Genomic DNA, 16,141 nt, shown 5'->3' with positions numbered 1-16,141 from the left:
ATTGACTGGGGCGCTTGCTTCCCGCCGGGGCGGGTTTCCGGGACCCAGCGGGCCGCACCTGCGGCGGGACCGGAAGCCGGGCTCCTGGCTCTCCCGGCCCATCCGCACTGCGCGGCGGGGACCCGGGGCCGCCCCTGGAGCCTGTTCTCACCGAGCTTGAACCCGAGGAACCGCCGCCCCACGAGCCGGCGCCGGTAGGTAGGCGCTCAGGGCTAGGAGCCGGGCGGGCGACGCTCGGAGGGCTGTGACCATAGAGGCTTTGGGCACTCGAGGCTAGAGCGGCCCGGGCCGCGGGGGCATCGACGCCGACGGGCTAGAGAGGCCGCGAGAGGGGCATTGCTGGGGGCACGCGTGTCTTGGCGTGTGGGGTGAGAAGCGCTGAGCCGGTCAGTTTTGGGGAAAGGAATTCCTTAATCCCTTGTCTCCTCTCCTCAGGCTCAGGATCCCGAAGTATAGTTTGCCCCCGTTGTCTCTGTGGAGGCCATGGACTCCTGCCCTGCCAGGGTGACCCCCGCCCCCGCTGTGGCCCCCTCCTCCTCGGCCCTCGCCGCCCCGCAGAAGGACCGCCACCTGCTCATCGACGTGAACGGTGTCCCCTACATGTACACAGAGGACGAGGCTCCCCCGCCCGGGCCCGAGCCCGAGCCCGAGCCCGAGCCGGCCAAGGGCTTCCCGTGCCCGCAGTGTTTCCAGGTCTTCAAGAGCGCCCTGAATCTGAGGAACCACAGCATCTCCCACTCGGAGCTGCGGCCCTACGTGTGCGCCATCTGCGGCAAGGCCTTCAAGCACTCGGGCAACCTCTCCATGCATCGCGTCATACACCTGTAACCCCGGATGCACGGTCGTCGTTTGTACTTGTCCTTTGCGGGATGCTTGTTATTGTGCAGGCTGTTCTAGCTAAATTACTTGTTATTGTTTGAACCCATAAAAACCCTAAACTCTTTTTTAGACTGGGGGCGACTGATTGGAGCCGAGGGGCTCCGCTTCCAGTGCCGGTCGACCTTGCATTAAAGCCGTTTCACTGTGAAGCACCGGTGTGACTATATTGCTTTCAGCGCGCATCGGGCGGTGAACCTGCGGTTTTCGGCAACTCCCCTGTCCTGGCGGGGCCAGGTTCACACCTGCCTGCTTTGTCCCGGCGTTTCCAGGATGCGCAGCGTTTGGCCTGTGATGTCTGGGTCCGCTGGGCTGGAAGGACCTTCCTGAATGGTGGCGGCAGTGGGCTCCACGGAATCTCTCGTTTCTGGCCCTCGCCTGTCCTCACTGCCTACTTGCTGTGTGACTCGAGGCACGTGATGTCTCTCTGGGCTCATCTCATTCCTGAAATGCGGAGTGGCTCGTGGTCTCTGAACCTTTCCCCCACCCACCCTGGCCAGGGCACAGAGGCGGGGGTCTCCGTAGGGTCTCTGAGTCGGCCATGGCTGCTCTTTAAAGCCTGGCACCAATCACTGAACCATTCTGGGACTCAGTTTCCCCATCTGTAAGACGGGATAGGTTCCCATTCCATGACCATAGGATGAGTCCAGATATCAGAACGTCCAGTGTTGTAGGTAACGCACAGGTGTCAGATAATGTACATAGGTAGTGCATGTCGAAGCATTACTTCTCTGTAGCAGCTCGTGGTGCTCGCTGTGACGGACTCAAATAAATGTTAATTACTTCAGATTCTTTTTTCGCTGGGTACTGTGGCACCCCAGACGCCTCGGGAACCTTTCTTTGTGGGTGTGCGTTTCTCGTCGGCGCGCTTTCCTAGGGGCCCCCGCAGCTGCCGCCTAAGTCCGGAAGAGGCGGGCCCGCCTCTTCCTTCTGCTCCGAGGTCGGAGCCGCCGTCGGAACTCGTCCCTGCTGCCGCTTCCGGACTCGAAAGTTTGCTGTACCGGGGTATGGAGGCCGGGCTGGGGCGCGGGGGAGTGCGTGGGCTCAGGCGAGGTGGGGTCCCGCCCTATGGGGCGGTGGGGTTCGCGGCCGCCGGAGGGGCTGGGGGTGTGGGACGGGGTGGTCCCTAGGGCGGTGGGCGCCGGAGTCGGCGAAAGCACCCGAGAGAGGTCCGGGGAGGGGCTCCAGAGGCCAGGGAGGGGGTGTGGAGAGGCGGGAAGGAAGCCCGCGGAAGGGGCCGCCGGGACCCGAAGTGACCCAGAAACGCGGGCGTGGGAAATCGCTTCCGAAAGCGGAACTGGCCTTGCTGCATCCGGAGCGCGAGAAGAGGGGGTAGAAGGGCTCCGACTGCAGGCTGCGCAGGGAGTGGGAAGCCCAGAGGGAAGCGAGGGTGCCGGGCCGGCGGAGGGGGCGGCGTGGGCGCCGGGTTTGACCAGTGTCCGCCGTGCCCGGGCTGGAGACCCGAGGCCACCGCGTGCCTTCTTTGACGCCCAGTGAAGTGCTCCTGACGCCTGCCTCACTGGACTGAGAATGGAGCCAGGCCACGGATAGGAACGTGCTCTACGAAGCGAAGAATATATGAGGTTGGGGACAGGGACGATCTGTTGCAGATCAGGTTGGAGAAACTGCTAAAGGCTGAACTGTCTGATAGAGGAGGAGTCTGGGATGGGAATTCCTGAGTGTAGAGGCTCATAGTGTCCCCAAATTAGAGGAATGAATAGAAAAGTCAGAATAGTTCATTCACTTAAGTGGCTTTGCAGGCCAAGCTAAGGGGCTTGTACTGTAAGCAGAGCCACCGGACGATTTTGAGCAGAGGGGGTGGTAGAAAGATCCTTCTGGAGCTGGTGGACCAGCGAGCGGGAGGAAAGGGAAATGCCTACCCATTTGTGGTGTCAGGGTGGGTGGGATTCTGAAAGGTGAAGGAGGAGGTGGCCAGTATAGGCAAGGGGAGGTGTCCAGGCAGAGGAAAATGCATATGCCTTTGCGCCTGCAGTTGTGCAAGTGCTAGGTTTGATCAGGAGGCTGTGCGGTGCTGCGTGTGGTCGGAGCACAGGGATGGAGAGGAGATGGTGGAGGTGGCTGGACCACATCACGAAGGGCCTCACATTCCAGGCTGAGGAGCTTGAACTTTGTCCCCAAGGTAATGGAGGCAGTGGGAACGTTTTGAACGGTAGCGCAGTTGCAGCTGACTCAGATGTGAGAAGGCTCTGGACCAGTGTGGGAAGGGAACTGGGGGCCATTATTCCAGGGAGAGGCTGGTTCAGGGGTCCTGTTTGGCTTTAGGGGATGAGGAAATGAGGACATGATCAGCCTAGACCTGTGTGGATAGTGGAGCTCCATGCTCTTGACTCAGGAGAATGAGCAGGGTTGGACAGGGCAGCTGAATTCATTCATTCCACCTATATTGCATTGAACCCCTGTGCTCGCCCAAGACCTCTGCCGGAGTCTGAGGATACACTCATGACCGAGACAGGCCCTGGCATGCCTTCCTGGACAGCCGGGAAGGCAGTTAGTAAAATAGCAAATCAAGAAACAAAAAAGGTCTCCATGTATCTCAAGGGATGTGAGACAGACAGACCAGTGAACAGAAGGGCCCACCAGTAGAGTAGTGCCATCGCAGGAGGCTTCTCTGGTGAGGTGTTATATTGTAACTGAGTATTAGAACTTAATGAATAATTATGAGTATATAAATATATTTTTTTCTTTCTGATTAGAGAGTAAATCTCTGAATGGTAATCTGCCTGCCCTGATCCCTAAGAATGATTGTAAAAGCTCTTATCTTGTAGCTTTGTCCATTTAATTAATTTTTTTAGAAGTTTGTAAGGGCACTCACCATAAAGGGTCAGCCTTTAACCAGTCCAGCCCCCATTCACTGCTTTACTTTTTTTTTTTGATGCAGGGGCCGGGAATCAACCCAGGTCTTGGGGTTGATTCCCAGGCCTCCCGTTTCTACTACTGATCCATCTAACACCTTTACATTTGCAAATTGTTTCCTGGAAGGCCTGCTATTGAAATGATATTTTTTTCTCCCTTCCTCTCTGCTTTCTATTGAAATTGTAATGACTTCATCTTCCCCTGTTAGAATCCATAAAACCTTGAACCCCCTAAACTCAGGGAGATAGATTTTTGGGCCCTAGGCCATCGGCTCTCCTGCTTTGTGCCTAGTTGTAAACTCTCTTTGAGAAAAACCCTGGTGTCTCAGGAATTGGTCATTTGAACCATGGGGCAGAGAATTCACCACCTTTGTCCATTATTAACATTTGAGCCAAGACTAGAATGGTCAGGAAGAGCCCAGCTTTGTGAGGAGCTAGAGAGGAGCGTTCCCCTGAGGGGACAAGCACACACAGGCCACGGAGATGGGAGTGGTTGACTGGTCTGAGGGATGGCCAGAGGGGAGGCAGCCAGGCGCCAGTCCCCACAGCCTTGGGAGGCTTTGGGATTTTATTCTTGGAGCAGTGAAGAGTGCTTAATCAGAGAAGACAGGATTGTATGGGTTTTTAAATACCACAGTATTGCCAGAGGAAGAAGGGATCGAGGGCGAGTGGAGACTGGGAGGCTGCTGCAGTAAGAGTGTGAGTGTGTGTGTGTGCACGCGTGTGTGATGATGGTAAACTTGGGGGCCTGCACTGGGCCGGGGGGGAGGGGAGCTCAAGTGCGAGTTGCCTATAGACAGCGCTGAGGGGCCAGGCAGAAGCAGGCTCCACCCTGCCGCGAGGACTCGGTGTGGGTTGGTGGGGCTGGCTGTCACAGGTGCACCTAGTTCCGTGGGTCCAAAGTTCACCAGAGAAATCTGGACCGAGAGAGATCGCGACGTTGTTGGTGAGACCACTGGTCTTCAGCTGGGGGAAACTCTGTCCCCCAGGGTACGTCTGGTGACACGTGGAGACATTTTGGGTTGTCATGGCTGGGGGACAGAGGGGGGGCTACTGGCATCTTGTGGGTAGAGACCACGGACACTGCCGAACATCCTCCCGGCACGGAATGACCCAGCCTTGAATTGAGAATCTCTGCTGTAGACAGGAGGGGGGAGGTGAAGGTATGAGAATCTCGGTAGGGAGAAGACTGCAAACGCAAATGATTTCAAGGTGGGTGACTCAGGTGAGTGAAGGGGGCCACGTGGGTAGGATGGACCCCTTTAGACCAGGTATCCGCTGCCCAGCCCACCAGCTGCTTCACTCACTCATCCCCACTGTAGTGTAGATGTTCTTCTTACTCAAGAAGGACATCTGGGGTGACATATAATGCGAGCCATTAAAATGTTCTAATCACCGTATTAAAAAAGTGAAAGGATACAGTTGAGATGTATTAATCTACTTAATACATCCAACATATTTCTAAATGTAATTGATATAAAATGATTAATGGAATTGTTTAAACTTTTGGAGGGGGGTTACTAAGTCCTGGAAATCTGTCAGGCATTTTGCATTTGCAGCATGTCTCAATTTAGACTGGCACGTGTCAGTGCTCAGCGTGGCAGGTGGTGGCAGGTGGAGAGCCCCTTCATTAATCTTAGCCTAATTCAGAATTGTTTTACCACTCGGGAGTTTTCTGAAGAAGGCAGATATTACCTCAATTTCAGCAAGTTGCTGCCAAAGTTTTCTTCAAAAACACCTAGAAATTTGGATTTTTATGTGCATTTCAGGCTTTTTAAATCTCGACAGTAATTCATAAACATTAAAATAACAACCACAACAACCCTTGTAGTCAAATCTAGATAAAAGGGTGAGCCATTTTTGGCCCACGGGCTTCCAGCTTGCAGTGGTGGACTGTGGAAAATTAAACAAAATGAAGATGCAATTCCTCAGTCGCATTTCAAGAGTGCGATAGCACAAGGAGGCGGTCTGCATTTAAGTTAATTAAAATAAAATTAAGCATTCCTTCCGTCGCCCTCCCCAGCGGTCGTAGAACGTTCCCACAGCCGCCCTCAGGGGGCGCCACTAACGCCTCTCTCCCCTCTGCCCTCCCCAGCTGCCGCCCCGAGGCCATGGACCCGCCGGCCCCACCACCGCCGGCCCCGCCGCCGGCCGCCGCGCCCTCCCCGCCGCGCCACTACCTGCTCATCGACAAGCGCGGCGTGCCCTACAAGTACACGGCGCAGGCGGAGCACGCCGAGCACGCCGAGCACGAGGAGCGCGCCGAGCACGAGCCGGGGGAGGCGCCCCGCAAGAAGGCCCCCCCGTTTGAGCGCTGCACCTGCCCCGAGTGCGGCCGCCTGTGCTACTCGCGCGACCAGCTGCGGCGCCACCGCGTGTCGCACTCGACGCTCAAGCCCTTCGCCTGCGCCACGTGCGGGCGCACCTTCAAGCGCGCCACCGAGCTGACGCAACACCGGAGCGTGGCGCACGACTGCGGACTCTGTACGCGCCGCTTCCAGAACGCCGCGGCGCTGGCTAAGCACGCCTGCCTGCACTAGGCCGCACCGCCCGCCCCCGCCCCCTCCGCACCCCGCGCTGTCCGGCCTCCCCGGCGCCTCAGGTTCCCCATTTGCTGGAGGGGAGAAGGATGGCGGTATCACAGCAGGGCACGTGGCCGGCTTCGGGGCCTCGGTTTCCCGCCCGCCCAGCGGCAGTCGCATTCTTCGCGGGGGCCTCTGCGTTGCCCGGGGGCGCTCACCGAGTAGTGGAGCGTTCGGTGCCTGTGCCCGGCCGCGGAACTCAGGGGTCACCACTCAGCCCCGCCTAGCCCCAGTTTAGGAGCGACAGGGCGGACGGGCTTCCTTAGCGGGTCTCCTTCCCCCGCCCCGCCCCCAATGTTGGCGCTCGCGCGGCAGTAGACGACCCAGAGGCGGCGGAACCTTCGTTCCGGGTGCGCACGTTTCCGGCCGGTGCCCTTTCCCAGGGACGCCGCCGCCCCTCGCGCCCCCGCGCCCGCGCCCCCCGTGCCCGCTTCCCCGGCGCCGCCGGCCCGGAGCTCCTCGAAGTCTGAACCCCCCCGCCGCCGGCGCTCGCCAGGGGAAGCCGGGGCCGCCCGGGACCTCGGCCTGCTGCTCCGGACCCGAGAGGCCGCTGCACCGGGTACGGGGGCCGGGATGGAGGGAGGAGCCTGGCTCCGGGAAGGCGCCCAGGCCGGGAAGGCGCGGGGGGCAGGGTGGGCGGCCGGGGTGTTATGGCGGGGAACGTGCGAAAGGGAACCGGAATGCCATCGCGCTTTGTAACAGCGGGGGGAACGGGAGGAGTCCCGGGGAGTGCGAGAAGGGGTCCGAGGGCCCGAGGTGGGGAACCGAGTGGAAGAGAAGAGAGGTGGAGGGGCACGCGGCGTGCGGGGAGCGGGATGAGCGTCCGCAGATGCGAAGAGGAGGAGGGGTGGAATGAGGATGCCAGGCAGTCTGTGGAAAGGAGAGGGGAGGGGAGGGATCCAGAGGCATGGTGTGTGTACCGGGGGTGGGAGGAGGGGCCTTTAGGGGAGAACAGCCGGGACAGGGTCAGTGGATACGTGGAAGGCAGCTGGGGCGCCCCAGGGAAGGACAGAGGGGAGCGGTCGGCGGGCTGCACAGTGGGGCGAGAAGGCGAAGCCCTGCTCCAGGGCCGCGGGGGAGCAGGCTGTAGGAGCCCTGAGTGGAAAGTGGGGAACTGGGTTAGTGGGGCCCGGGCGATGAACCTAGGGAGGGAATGAGAGAGACCGCGGCTGTATACAGAAATGGGGCGGTTGGGTGGAGAGGACCTGGAGGCGGGACGACTGAGGCTGACCTCGCCGTCGAGGGGGAGAGGAGGAAGCGCCTGGTTAGAGGAATTTTGCAGGCAGCAGAGCTCTGGGGTCTGATTAGACGGAGTGTAGATGAAAAGAGGGGAAATAGGCTGTTGGGGAGAAGGGAAAGGGACAGAGGAGGATGAAGCGCTCCGGGCGGACCTAGGGGTTGAGAGGAGGCTCCAGGAGGAAGAGCAGGTTGAGGTGGGGGTATGCTGAGCTAATTTGAGATGTCCAAGGTGCAGCGTAGGGAGCTCAGAGGCTGTGGGCTGGAATCGGAGTTTTCTTTTATGTAGGGGAAGTAGATCAGTGGCACAGAGTAACAGGCAGCAAGAATGGGGACGCTTGGGTAAAGGGAGTGGAAATTGTAACTTCTCTCCCCTCCGCCGCTCCCAGTTGCCGCTCCAGATGCTGCTGTTGCCGCCGCGGCCACCCCACCCTCGGTCCTCCTCTCCGGAGGCCATGGACCCTCCGCCCCCCAAGGCTCCCCCTTTCCCCAAGACCGAAGGCCCCTCTTCCTCCCCTTCCTCGGCCGCTGGGCCCCGACCCCCGCGGCTGGGTCGCCACCTGCTCATCGACGCCAACGGGGTGCCCTACACGTACACGGTGCAGCTGGAGGAGGAGCCGCGGGGCCCGCCCCAGCGCGAGGCGCCTGCGGGAGAGCCTGCGCCCCGCAAAGGCTACAGCTGCCCGGAGTGCGCCCGTGTCTTTGCTAGCCCTTTGCGGCTGCAGAGCCACCGTGTATCGCACTCGGACCTCAAGCCCTTCACGTGTGGCGCCTGTGGCAAGGCCTTCAAGCGCTCCAGTCACCTGTCACGGCACCGCGCCACGCACCGCGCCCGCGCCGGTCCGCCGCACACCTGCCCGCTCTGCCCACGCCGCTTCCAGGACGCCGCGGAGCTGGCGCAGCACGTGCGCCTCCACTGAGGTCGAGACCTCGAGACCCGGCCTTCGCGGTCCCTCTGGCCACCACGTCCGTCCCACACAGCGTCACTCTCTCACGCACACCCTAGCTCTGCTGAGGTTACCGCTTTTCCCTGTTCCCGTTACCCCATCTGTCTCCCCTCTCCTCCTAGCCGTGTGATGTAGACCGACTGATCCCTCCCTGGGCTGGTGAAATGGGTGGATTGGGAAAAAGGGAGAAGAACATGGTCCTGGCTTCATGTCCGGCTGTGCTGTGTGGGTCTCTGCGACTGACATAATCTCTCTGGGCCTTAGTTTCTTCTGCCAAGTGGCGGGGTATCCGAGTGGAAAAGATGACGAAAGAGCGAGGGCACGGTCTGGTTCATTTCTGTATCTCCCCCCTAACGCTCACTGCTCCTAAACTCTGCTCAATAAACATTCCTCATCCCATTTTCGGCGTTTTGTTTTTAATTTTTATTCTGCTTTTGAGGGTGGGGGTTAGGCAGGGGGGCTCGCAGCACCGGGGCACCTTCGTCTCAGTGCGTGTTTCCGGCCGGAACCGTTTCCCGCAGGCCCGGCGCCCCGCCCCCACCTCCCCCGCCGGACCCTCTTCTCTCCTCCCCCGGGCCTCGCTCCCCTTCCCGCCGCCGCTTGCCGCCGGCGGACTCCAGAGGCCCTCCGACCCGCCGCCACCTGCAACGAGGAGAGTAGTCCGCGCTCGTTCCGGAGCCGCCCGGACCTGAGAGGCTGCTGCACCGGGTACGGGGGCCGGGAGGGCGTGGGCGGAGGGGCGGGCCGGGCGCCCTGCGCTCTCTGAGGTGGCGCTGGCGAGGACCGCGAGGGGCCGCCTCCAAAGGAGAGGGCCGCGGCCGGGGCGGGGCCCTGGAGAGCGCTGGGCTTGGGGGGCGTGGAGGGCGGGCCCGGCCGCTGGGGACCTGCGGGTCCTGACGTTGCCGCGGGTCGGGAAGGCGCAGGCCCGGAGGGGCGGTGGACGGGCTGGCGCCGAAATCGGCGTCGGGGGGGCCCCTAGAGGGGTGGTCTCTGGGCGCCCTGGGACGGCGCGGGTGATCTGAGGGTGCAGGGAGGGGGCTAGAGAGGGTTTGGCCGTGCGCGGAGGGGAGAACGGCCCTGGGAGGGCCGAGGCGTGCTGAGACAGGGCAGGTTTTCAAAGGAGCGTCCCAGGAGCCCCCAGACCTTGTCCAGCACCTCGGGGTGGGTAGGAGTGCCCGAGAGATGGGGTGAGGGGAGGCTAAGCAGGGGGCACGAGCTTCCCTCTCGTGGCACCTCATCCTGTCTCTAACCCACCAGGCTGCACTGACCCCTCCGGATGCTGGTGCTGCCGCCCCCCTGTCTCCAGCGCCAGGCGCTTCCCTCCTCGATCGAGGCCATGGAGGCCTCTCCCCCCCGGACAGGCCTGTCCTCAGAACCAGGACCGTCCTCCTCCACAGGATCTCCCCGGACCTCGTCCCCTGCGCGGCCCAGCCACTACCTGCTCATTGACACCCAGGGCATCCCGTACACCGTACTCGTGGAAGAGGAGGCGCAGACGGAGCCGGGAACCCATGCAGCCTCAGCCCAGAAAAAGTGCTACAGCTGCCCCGTGTGCTCCCGGGTCTTTGAGTACATGTCTTACCTTCAGCGACACAGCATCACGCACTCAGAGGTGAAGCCCTTCGAGTGCGACACCTGCGGGAAGGCCTTCAAGCGGGCCAGCCACCTGGCACGGCACCACTCCATCCACCGGGCGGGTGGGGGGAGGCCCCACGGCTGCCCGCTCTGCCCTCGCCGCTTCCGGGACGCGGGCGATCTGGCCCAGCACAGCCGCGTGCACTCTGGGGAGCGCCCCTACCAGTGCCCGCACTGCCCGCGCCGCTTCATGGAGCAGAACACTCTACAGAAGCACACCCGATGGAAGCACCTATGAGCCAGGCTGGTGGGGACCCTGGGACCTCTGAGGTGGAGACTGGACACAGGCAGACCAACTTCAACACATGGCACAGCCCTGCCGGAAAGAGGGGCTTGCAAGGGCTCTTCAGGTGTCCTGTGGTTTGAAGATGTGAAGGAAAAAGACCTCCTGGCACAGGCTGGAGTCTGCTAACCTCAGTGACATTCAAGGGGAGCCCTGACTGGAGGAAGCAGGGAGTCCTGGGTGTGGAAATCCTCAACCTTAAAAGCATGCCTGGGGGTCATCACGAATCTACCCCATCTCCTGCTGTCAGAAGGGGGCCCCAGGGTCTGCCTCCCATGTCCCCACCAAGGCCTGGGATTGCACAAAGAATAAACACAGTTTTCACTTTGCACATCAGCCATGCTTGCGTTTGGAGAGGGTGTCTGGGGCCATCTTTGCCTCCCCCTTTCCTGCCTTGGGCCTCAGCTTGCCTGGCTGGGGGCTGGGATGACTTGGCATCCTGGTGTTCTGCTTCTGACCCTATCATCTAGACAGAGCAGAAGTGTTTTTCAGACGTTTAAAGGTTTTTTTAACCACCGTCCACAGTAAGCACCACATTTTATGGGGTAAGCCAGCATACAGATACAGAAAATGTGAAACAGGTTTCCTTAATAAGTTATCTCCATGATGTGCAGGGCACGTTGATATTTTAAAATCTGTTATTTTAAATTGTTGGTCCCATCTACTATATGGAGTTCCCCACCCCATGAACCTGTAGCTTGGAAAGCACTGATCTAGGGCAGGTGGTGCCCCCTGGATTTCTTGATCCAGGCTGCAATTTATCTGTAAAATGGAGGGGGCAGGGGAAAGAGTGGCCGCAGCTTTCTAGGGGGCACAAACCCTGAGGTTCTTCCTTACATGGTTAGAGCCACGTTCACAGATGGCTGGCAAAATCTCAGGGTATGGATAGTAATGGAGAACGGGAGGAGAGGCAGATGGAATTGAGCTGATGCAGTCTTCCTAAGGGGTACCCCTCCTGGCAGGGCTCTGTAGTGCCAGACTCTGTGTTGGGCCTTGGTTCATCCGCCCACGTCCAGAGAGAAAGAGAACCTCCGCTTCACTTCTAATAATGCCTGCCCTCCTGAGTCCTCTGACAGGCACTTGGGGGTGCGTTTTGCGTATCCATCAATGCATTCCCGAAAGGAGCATAAAAGGTAGGGATTATGCGCTCCCTACCGAGGGATCTAGGTCTGACGATTGCAAAAATAGTCGTCTATCACTAACGCGCGGTTGAGTGGGTATTTCTGGCCCTTATTCTCAGGGAGAGGCATGACCCCCCCAACCCCTACTTCCTTGGGTACCTCGGGGCCCGCTGTGCCCAGACGCCCTGTGGGAGTTAAAGCAGCATGTGGGGCTCTGCACTGGCCGCCCCCCGAGCATAACTAAAAGAATGTTCCCTTTTGCCCCAATTTTCCTGGCGCTATGTTACACTCGGCCCCGCCTCCCACTGGAGTCCCCGAGCCGCGCCGCTGCTCCGGAGATGAGAATTTTGTGATGCCCCCTGCCCGGGGCTTGCGGCGGGCGGAGAGAGCGGCAAGGGGCCATCGCGCAAGTACGGCCCCGGTCTCAGCCGCATACGGAGCCCCTTGCCTGCGCCCCGGGCGCACGGAAACGGCGGCGCGCGGCAGGCCTGACCCACCGACGTCCCGTGCCCCTCCCGCCCCGAGGATCGCCTCCGCGGCCGCTGCGCCCGCTCGCGGGTGGGCGGACGCCTCCCTCGCTCCCTTGACACTTTGCAGACGCTCCCCGGCGCCGGGAATGGGCGCCGCTGCTGCCGCTGGTACCCCGGCCGGATCCCGCGCGCGGGTGGGTGATCGCGGGCACCCCGGCCTCTCGGACCCCAGGCGCCTGTGGGAGGGGGGTGGCGCATGTCCCCAGGTGTGTCTCGCCCACCACCGTACCCCTCCCCCCGCGGTGCGCACGCGCCCAGCCCCCACCCTCCTCGGGAGAGGGGTCCTGCCCACCCCTAGGCGAGAGCGGGGGAGGGGCGTGGGGTGCCGGCGGGCAGGGAAGGCGCCGCGCGTGGGTCGGACGCCCCCTTCCGCTGTTGGCTTCTTGACCCGTGGGGAGGGTCCTCCTTCCGGCCGGGGTGTCCCTGCTCTCGACCCCATGGCAAACCCAGACATTTCGCGTTCCAGCCCCTCTTCCCTCCACGCGCCCGAGTCCAGGAGTTCCCATTTCAGTCCTCGAGAGTCCGGGCCCCCCCCCCGCCCCCCCAGGGTGGACCCTGCGAGCCCATCCTCGCCCCTCTACCCATGGCTGCCGTTTCTGTGCAGTGCCCCTGAGGCGCTCCGCTGCCCGGGTCTGCCCCCAGCCGCGCCATGAGTGATCGGAACAGCCGGAGGAGGACAAGTGAGGAACTGGGGCCCCCTCCCGACCCTTGGTCCCAAGGCCCACCCTTCCCCCCAGGGTAGTGCGGTTGGGGGCTGGACCGCAGATTTCCCTGGGTGACCCCGGCTTCTCCTCTCAGTGAAGAAGGACGATGAAGCCTTGGAGATCTCCATCCCCTTCGACGAGACGCCCCACCTAGACCCGCAGATCTTCTACAGGCTGAGCCCATCTCGAGGAAACTTCGAGGGTGAGCTAGGGCCGGGCGCGCAGGGCCTCGAGCCGGTGGCACACCAGGCCGAGAGGCCTGGGGTGTGATGCCGCCGCCCCGTGTTCCCAGAGCCTCCGGAGGCGGCGTCCCCCACCCTGGCCCGGATGCACGGAGTCAAGGCCCAGCTGCACTTGGCCCTGGAGAGGAACTCGTGGCTGCAGAAGCGCATCGAGGACCTGGAGGAAGAGAGGGACTTCCTGCGATGCCAGCTGGACAAGTTCATCTCCTCAGCCCGCATGGATGCAGGTGGGCAGGGGGCTGTGACCAGGGAAGCTCCACTGAATCGGACCCCTCTGCCACCCACCCTCCTCAGGGATAGAGGCGTGAAGCCCCCCTCCTGGGTTGGGTGCATCATGTCTCCTGGTAGCCAAAGCTCTCCAACCCTGTTTGCCCTGGCGGCCCTTTCCACTGTTCCAAGTCTCCTATCCCTGTCAGCCCCCGCAAATCTTGCCCACCCTGACTTCTGTGCCCTCAGGCACTCCTCTGCTGGGGTTCCCTGGGCACTTCCACTTCGCAAAGACCTGGAGTCCAGACCTCCAGCGTCTTCCCATGCCCAGCTTGATGGTCCCGACTGTCCCCTCCCCTTGGCTAATTAAAGCTCCTTTCCTACTAAAGACCCTAGATCCCTTCCTGGCCTACTCACCCTTCCCTAGTGGAGCCTCAGGTCTTACTTGACGTGTGTGTGTGTGTCAGCATCTGTTATCCCTCCAGACCCTGCCCAGCTTCTCAGCACACCCCCTTCTGTTGCCTGGTTCTATTTCATAGCCAGGAGCTCTGGGGTGAGCTCCTAGAGCTGGCCCACCCCGCAGCTGGCCCTCCCTGAGGCTGAGCCCCCTGGCTGCCTGTCTTCTCGTGGGCCAGGTCCTCTGGTGTCCTTGGGTCACCAGCTCCTACTGTCCTCAGGAACAGCTGAGGGTATCCCAGCTAGTGCAGCCCAAGGGTGTCGGACTTTCTCTGGGGACCCCGGCTGGCTCCCTGTCTTAAAAGCAGTGGCCTTTCCTAGCCAGTCAGACACAGGGGCCTGTGATTGCCAAGGCCTTGCCTGCCCCAGGGGCTCCACTCTTCTGGAGGGACTGCTAGGGTCCCCAGAAGACCCCCTCTCTACTATGGGAACCACCTGTGGCCACAGCCCTGCCTTGTCAGGTAGTCCTTACCCAGAGGCCTCGGACACCCGAACTCTTCCCCTCGCAAGCCTCTTGCAGTTGTCCACTGAGGCACTGGCCAGCTTTAGGGGCCCTGCTGAGCCTCTACAGCCCGGGTGCCTTGGAGATGATGCTGGCCCTTGCAGGAGACCCTCATTTCGGGAAGTCCAGCCTCTTCCCTTCCTGGGACCCAGAGTTTCCCACGGGAAAGGTGGCGAGGCCTCGTGCCTTCTCTTCCCTCCCCCTCCCGCAGCTCACGTGTCTCCCTCCTCCTGTCCTCCCAGAGGACCACTGCAGGGGGAAGCCGGGGCCCCGGCGGGCTGAGGGCGAGGCGTCCGAGCCCGAGTCCGCGGGCTCGTCGCTGAGCGCAGGGTCTGAGGAAGGCAGCTCCAGCGAGAGGAAGAGGCAGAGGCAGAGGGGAGGTGCCACTCGGAGGCGGTTCGGGAAGCCCAAAGCTCGGGAGAGACAGCGAGGTAGGTGGGGCTGGGGTGGGGCCGTGGGCACCTGCACAGTGACCTTCGCAGAGGCCCTTCCCGGCAGGCCGCCGTGTCCCCCCCGTGAAGAGATCAGTCCTGGGGTACCTGCCAGCTTTGACGGCTTGTCATGACGGAGCCGAGAGCTGGGGGGAGGCTCTGCTCTGCTCTCTTCCTCCGCACTCCGGAGCCTTCCTTCTTCAGTTCCCCATGGTTCCACTTCGGTGTCTTGTCTCCTTCTCCTCTAATTCTTCCATCTTTTTATCCTCCTGCTTTCCATCTTGTTCACCTGCCCTTTCCTGTATGGGGCCCCTCGTCCCTGCTTCTCCCCTCCTGGATCCTCCTTCTCTGACTTCGTTCCTTTCTTCTGCACGCACCCTTCACGCCCCCCGCCTTTCTCCACCGCATCTCGGAACCCCGTCTGCACCTGTGTACCTCTATGTCTCCGGCCCCTACAGCTCTGACTCTCTGCCCCCCGCCCCCGCAGTGAAAGACGCCGACGGTGTCCTCTGCCGCTACAAGAAGATCCTGGGCACCTTCCAGAAGCTGAAGAGCATGTCGCGGGCCTTCGAACACCACCGTGTGGACCGCAACACCGTGGCGCTGACCACGCCCATCGCCGAGCTGCTCATCGTGGCGCCCGAGAAGCTGGCCGAGGTGGGCGAGTTCGACCCCTCCAAGGAGCGGCTGCTCGAGTACTCCCGCCGCTGCTTCCTGGCCCTGGACGACGAGACGCTCAAGAAGGTGCAAGCGCTAAAGAAGAGCAAGCTGCTGCTTCCCATCACCTACCGCTTCAAGCGGTGATGCCCCCGCTCAGCCTGGCCGGGTTCCACACGGCTACTCTCGCAGCCCCTCCAGCCCTGTCCCCTCCTCCAGCCTCCCCAGCACCCGGGCCGCGACGGGAGAGGCGCACCTCTCTCCTCCGCCTCTGCAGCCCCTCCCGCCCCAGGTGCTCGCGTACACAGGTCTTCCCCTCCTAGCACCCGCCTTTCTCTCTTTCTCTGGGCTGGGGTCTCACTCAGCCAGACTCTGAAGAGCTTACTGCCCAGAGGGCTTGTTTCTGCCCTTCCCTAAGCACTGGTGTCCCTCTCCAAAAAGAAAGTCTTTGCACTTGCGCTGCACTCATCCTGCCCTCGCCGGGCACCTTTCCTCCTGGGAAAACTGGGAGGCGCGCTCTGGGAGTGCCACCTTCTCTCCTAGCGTCTGGAGGGCCTGTATGTACCCGTCTCCACCCCCATCCGCGAGAGAGGCTGGCCGGACCCCTCCCCGGCCGGGAGCTCCCTACGCATCTTCCGGACCACCCTAATTCCCTGTGAGAAAGAGAATTATTCAGAGAATTTAAATTAAAGAGAGACGACAAAATTTGGAATAAACCAGGCCCTAGCCTCTTCCTAAGAGGGGGTGGCTGTTGCCACGGAAACGCTGACGGGGGCTCAGGGGGTTCCAGGGAGCGGGCGGTCGGGCGGGAAACGGGGAGATGCGGGAAGACAGGCTGTAATTAGACCCCCGGAGGCAG

General features: G+C 61.5%; 5 protein-coding genes across 7 annotated transcripts; all 5 read left to right on the top strand.

Annotated features, from left to right (window-relative positions):
• Nucleotides 1-59: 59 nt before the first annotated feature.
• On the top strand, nt 60-1,663 carry LOC143658595 (zinc finger protein 580-like). 2 transcript variants are annotated; one of them, XM_077130691.1, is made up of 2 exons: nt 60-194; nt 436-1,663. In XM_077130691.1, exon 2 carries the CDS (start codon nt 484-486, stop codon nt 826-828), a length of 345 nt encoding a protein of 114 aa, XP_076986806.1. In that variant the 5' UTR covers nt 60-194; nt 436-483; the 3' UTR covers nt 829-1,663. The 2 variants fall into 2 exon arrangements, with proteins under 2 accessions (XP_076986806.1, XP_076986807.1); XM_077130692.1 differs by having other exon boundaries at nt 60-198.
• Nucleotides 1,326-6,295, top strand: LOC143660106 (uncharacterized). Its single transcript, XM_077133536.1, has 3 exons — nt 1,326-1,397; nt 1,754-1,881; nt 5,845-6,295. Exons 1-3 carry the CDS (start codon nt 1,326-1,328, stop codon nt 6,287-6,289), a joined length of 645 nt encoding a protein of 214 aa, XP_076989651.1. The 3' UTR covers nt 6,290-6,295.
• Nucleotides 6,296-6,762: 467 nt separating this feature from the next.
• LOC143658594 (zinc finger protein 580) lies at nt 6,763-8,913 on the top strand. The gene is made up of 2 exons (XM_077130690.1): nt 6,763-6,890; nt 7,957-8,913. The coding sequence occupies exon 2, from the start codon at nt 7,969-7,971 to the stop codon at nt 8,485-8,487; it is 519 nt and encodes a 172-aa protein (XP_076986805.1). The 5' UTR covers nt 6,763-6,890; nt 7,957-7,968; the 3' UTR covers nt 8,488-8,913.
• A 90-nt stretch (nt 8,914-9,003) lies between these two features.
• Nucleotides 9,004-11,634, top strand: ZNF581 (zinc finger protein 581). Its single transcript, XM_077130689.1, has 2 exons — nt 9,004-9,222; nt 9,772-11,634. The coding sequence occupies exon 2, from the start codon at nt 9,791-9,793 to the stop codon at nt 10,385-10,387; it is 597 nt and encodes a 198-aa protein (XP_076986804.1). The 5' UTR covers nt 9,004-9,222; nt 9,772-9,790; the 3' UTR covers nt 10,388-11,634.
• A 525-nt stretch (nt 11,635-12,159) lies between these two features.
• CCDC106 (coiled-coil domain containing 106) lies at nt 12,160-15,986 on the top strand. 2 transcript variants are annotated; one of them, XM_077130687.1, is made up of 6 exons: nt 12,160-12,217; nt 12,688-12,763; nt 12,882-12,989; nt 13,080-13,256; nt 14,437-14,625; nt 15,113-15,986. In XM_077130687.1, the coding sequence occupies exons 2-6, from the start codon at nt 12,733-12,735 to the stop codon at nt 15,427-15,429; spliced, it is 822 nt and encodes a 273-aa protein (XP_076986802.1). In that variant the 5' UTR covers nt 12,160-12,217; nt 12,688-12,732; the 3' UTR covers nt 15,430-15,986. The 2 variants fall into 2 exon arrangements, with proteins under 2 accessions (XP_076986802.1, XP_076986803.1); XM_077130688.1 differs by lacking the exon at nt 12,160-12,217 and adding an exon at nt 12,226-12,289.
• Nucleotides 15,987-16,141: the final 155 nt, after the last annotated feature.

This window comes from Tamandua tetradactyla, chromosome 16, assembly GCF_023851605.1.
Source record: "Tamandua tetradactyla isolate mTamTet1 chromosome 16, mTamTet1.pri, whole genome shotgun sequence".
NCBI lineage: Eukaryota > Metazoa > Chordata > Mammalia > Pilosa > Myrmecophagidae > Tamandua > Tamandua tetradactyla.
This window is presented reverse-complemented; position numbering and strand designations above follow the sequence as displayed.

Coding starts and splice junctions, on each gene's coding strand:
- LOC143660106 (XM_077133536.1), top strand. CDS start 1,326: ATGCGGAGTGGCTCGTGGTCTCTGAACCTTTCCCCCACCCACCCTGGC. Junction 1,398..1,753: donor GCACAGAGGCGGGGGTCTCC/GTAGGGTCTCTG, acceptor GCGCTTTCCTAG/GGGCCCCCGCAGCTGCCGCC. Junction 1,882..5,844: donor CGAAAGTTTGCTGTACCGGG/GTATGGAGGCCG, acceptor TGCCCTCCCCAG/CTGCCGCCCCGAGGCCATGG.
- ZNF581 (XM_077130689.1), top strand. CDS start 9,791: ATGCTGGTGCTGCCGCCCCCCTGTCTCCAGCGCCAGGCGCTTCCCTCC.
- LOC143658595 (XM_077130691.1), top strand. CDS start 484: ATGGACTCCTGCCCTGCCAGGGTGACCCCCGCCCCCGCTGTGGCCCCC.
- LOC143658594 (XM_077130690.1), top strand. CDS start 7,969: ATGCTGCTGTTGCCGCCGCGGCCACCCCACCCTCGGTCCTCCTCTCCG.
- CCDC106 (XM_077130687.1), top strand. CDS start 12,733: ATGAGTGATCGGAACAGCCGGAGGAGGACAA. Junction 13,257..14,436: donor CTCAGCCCGCATGGATGCAG/GTGGGCAGGGGG, acceptor CTGTCCTCCCAG/AGGACCACTGCAGGGGGAAG. Junction 14,626..15,112: donor AGCTCGGGAGAGACAGCGAG/GTAGGTGGGGCT, acceptor CCGCCCCCGCAG/TGAAAGACGCCGACGGTGTC.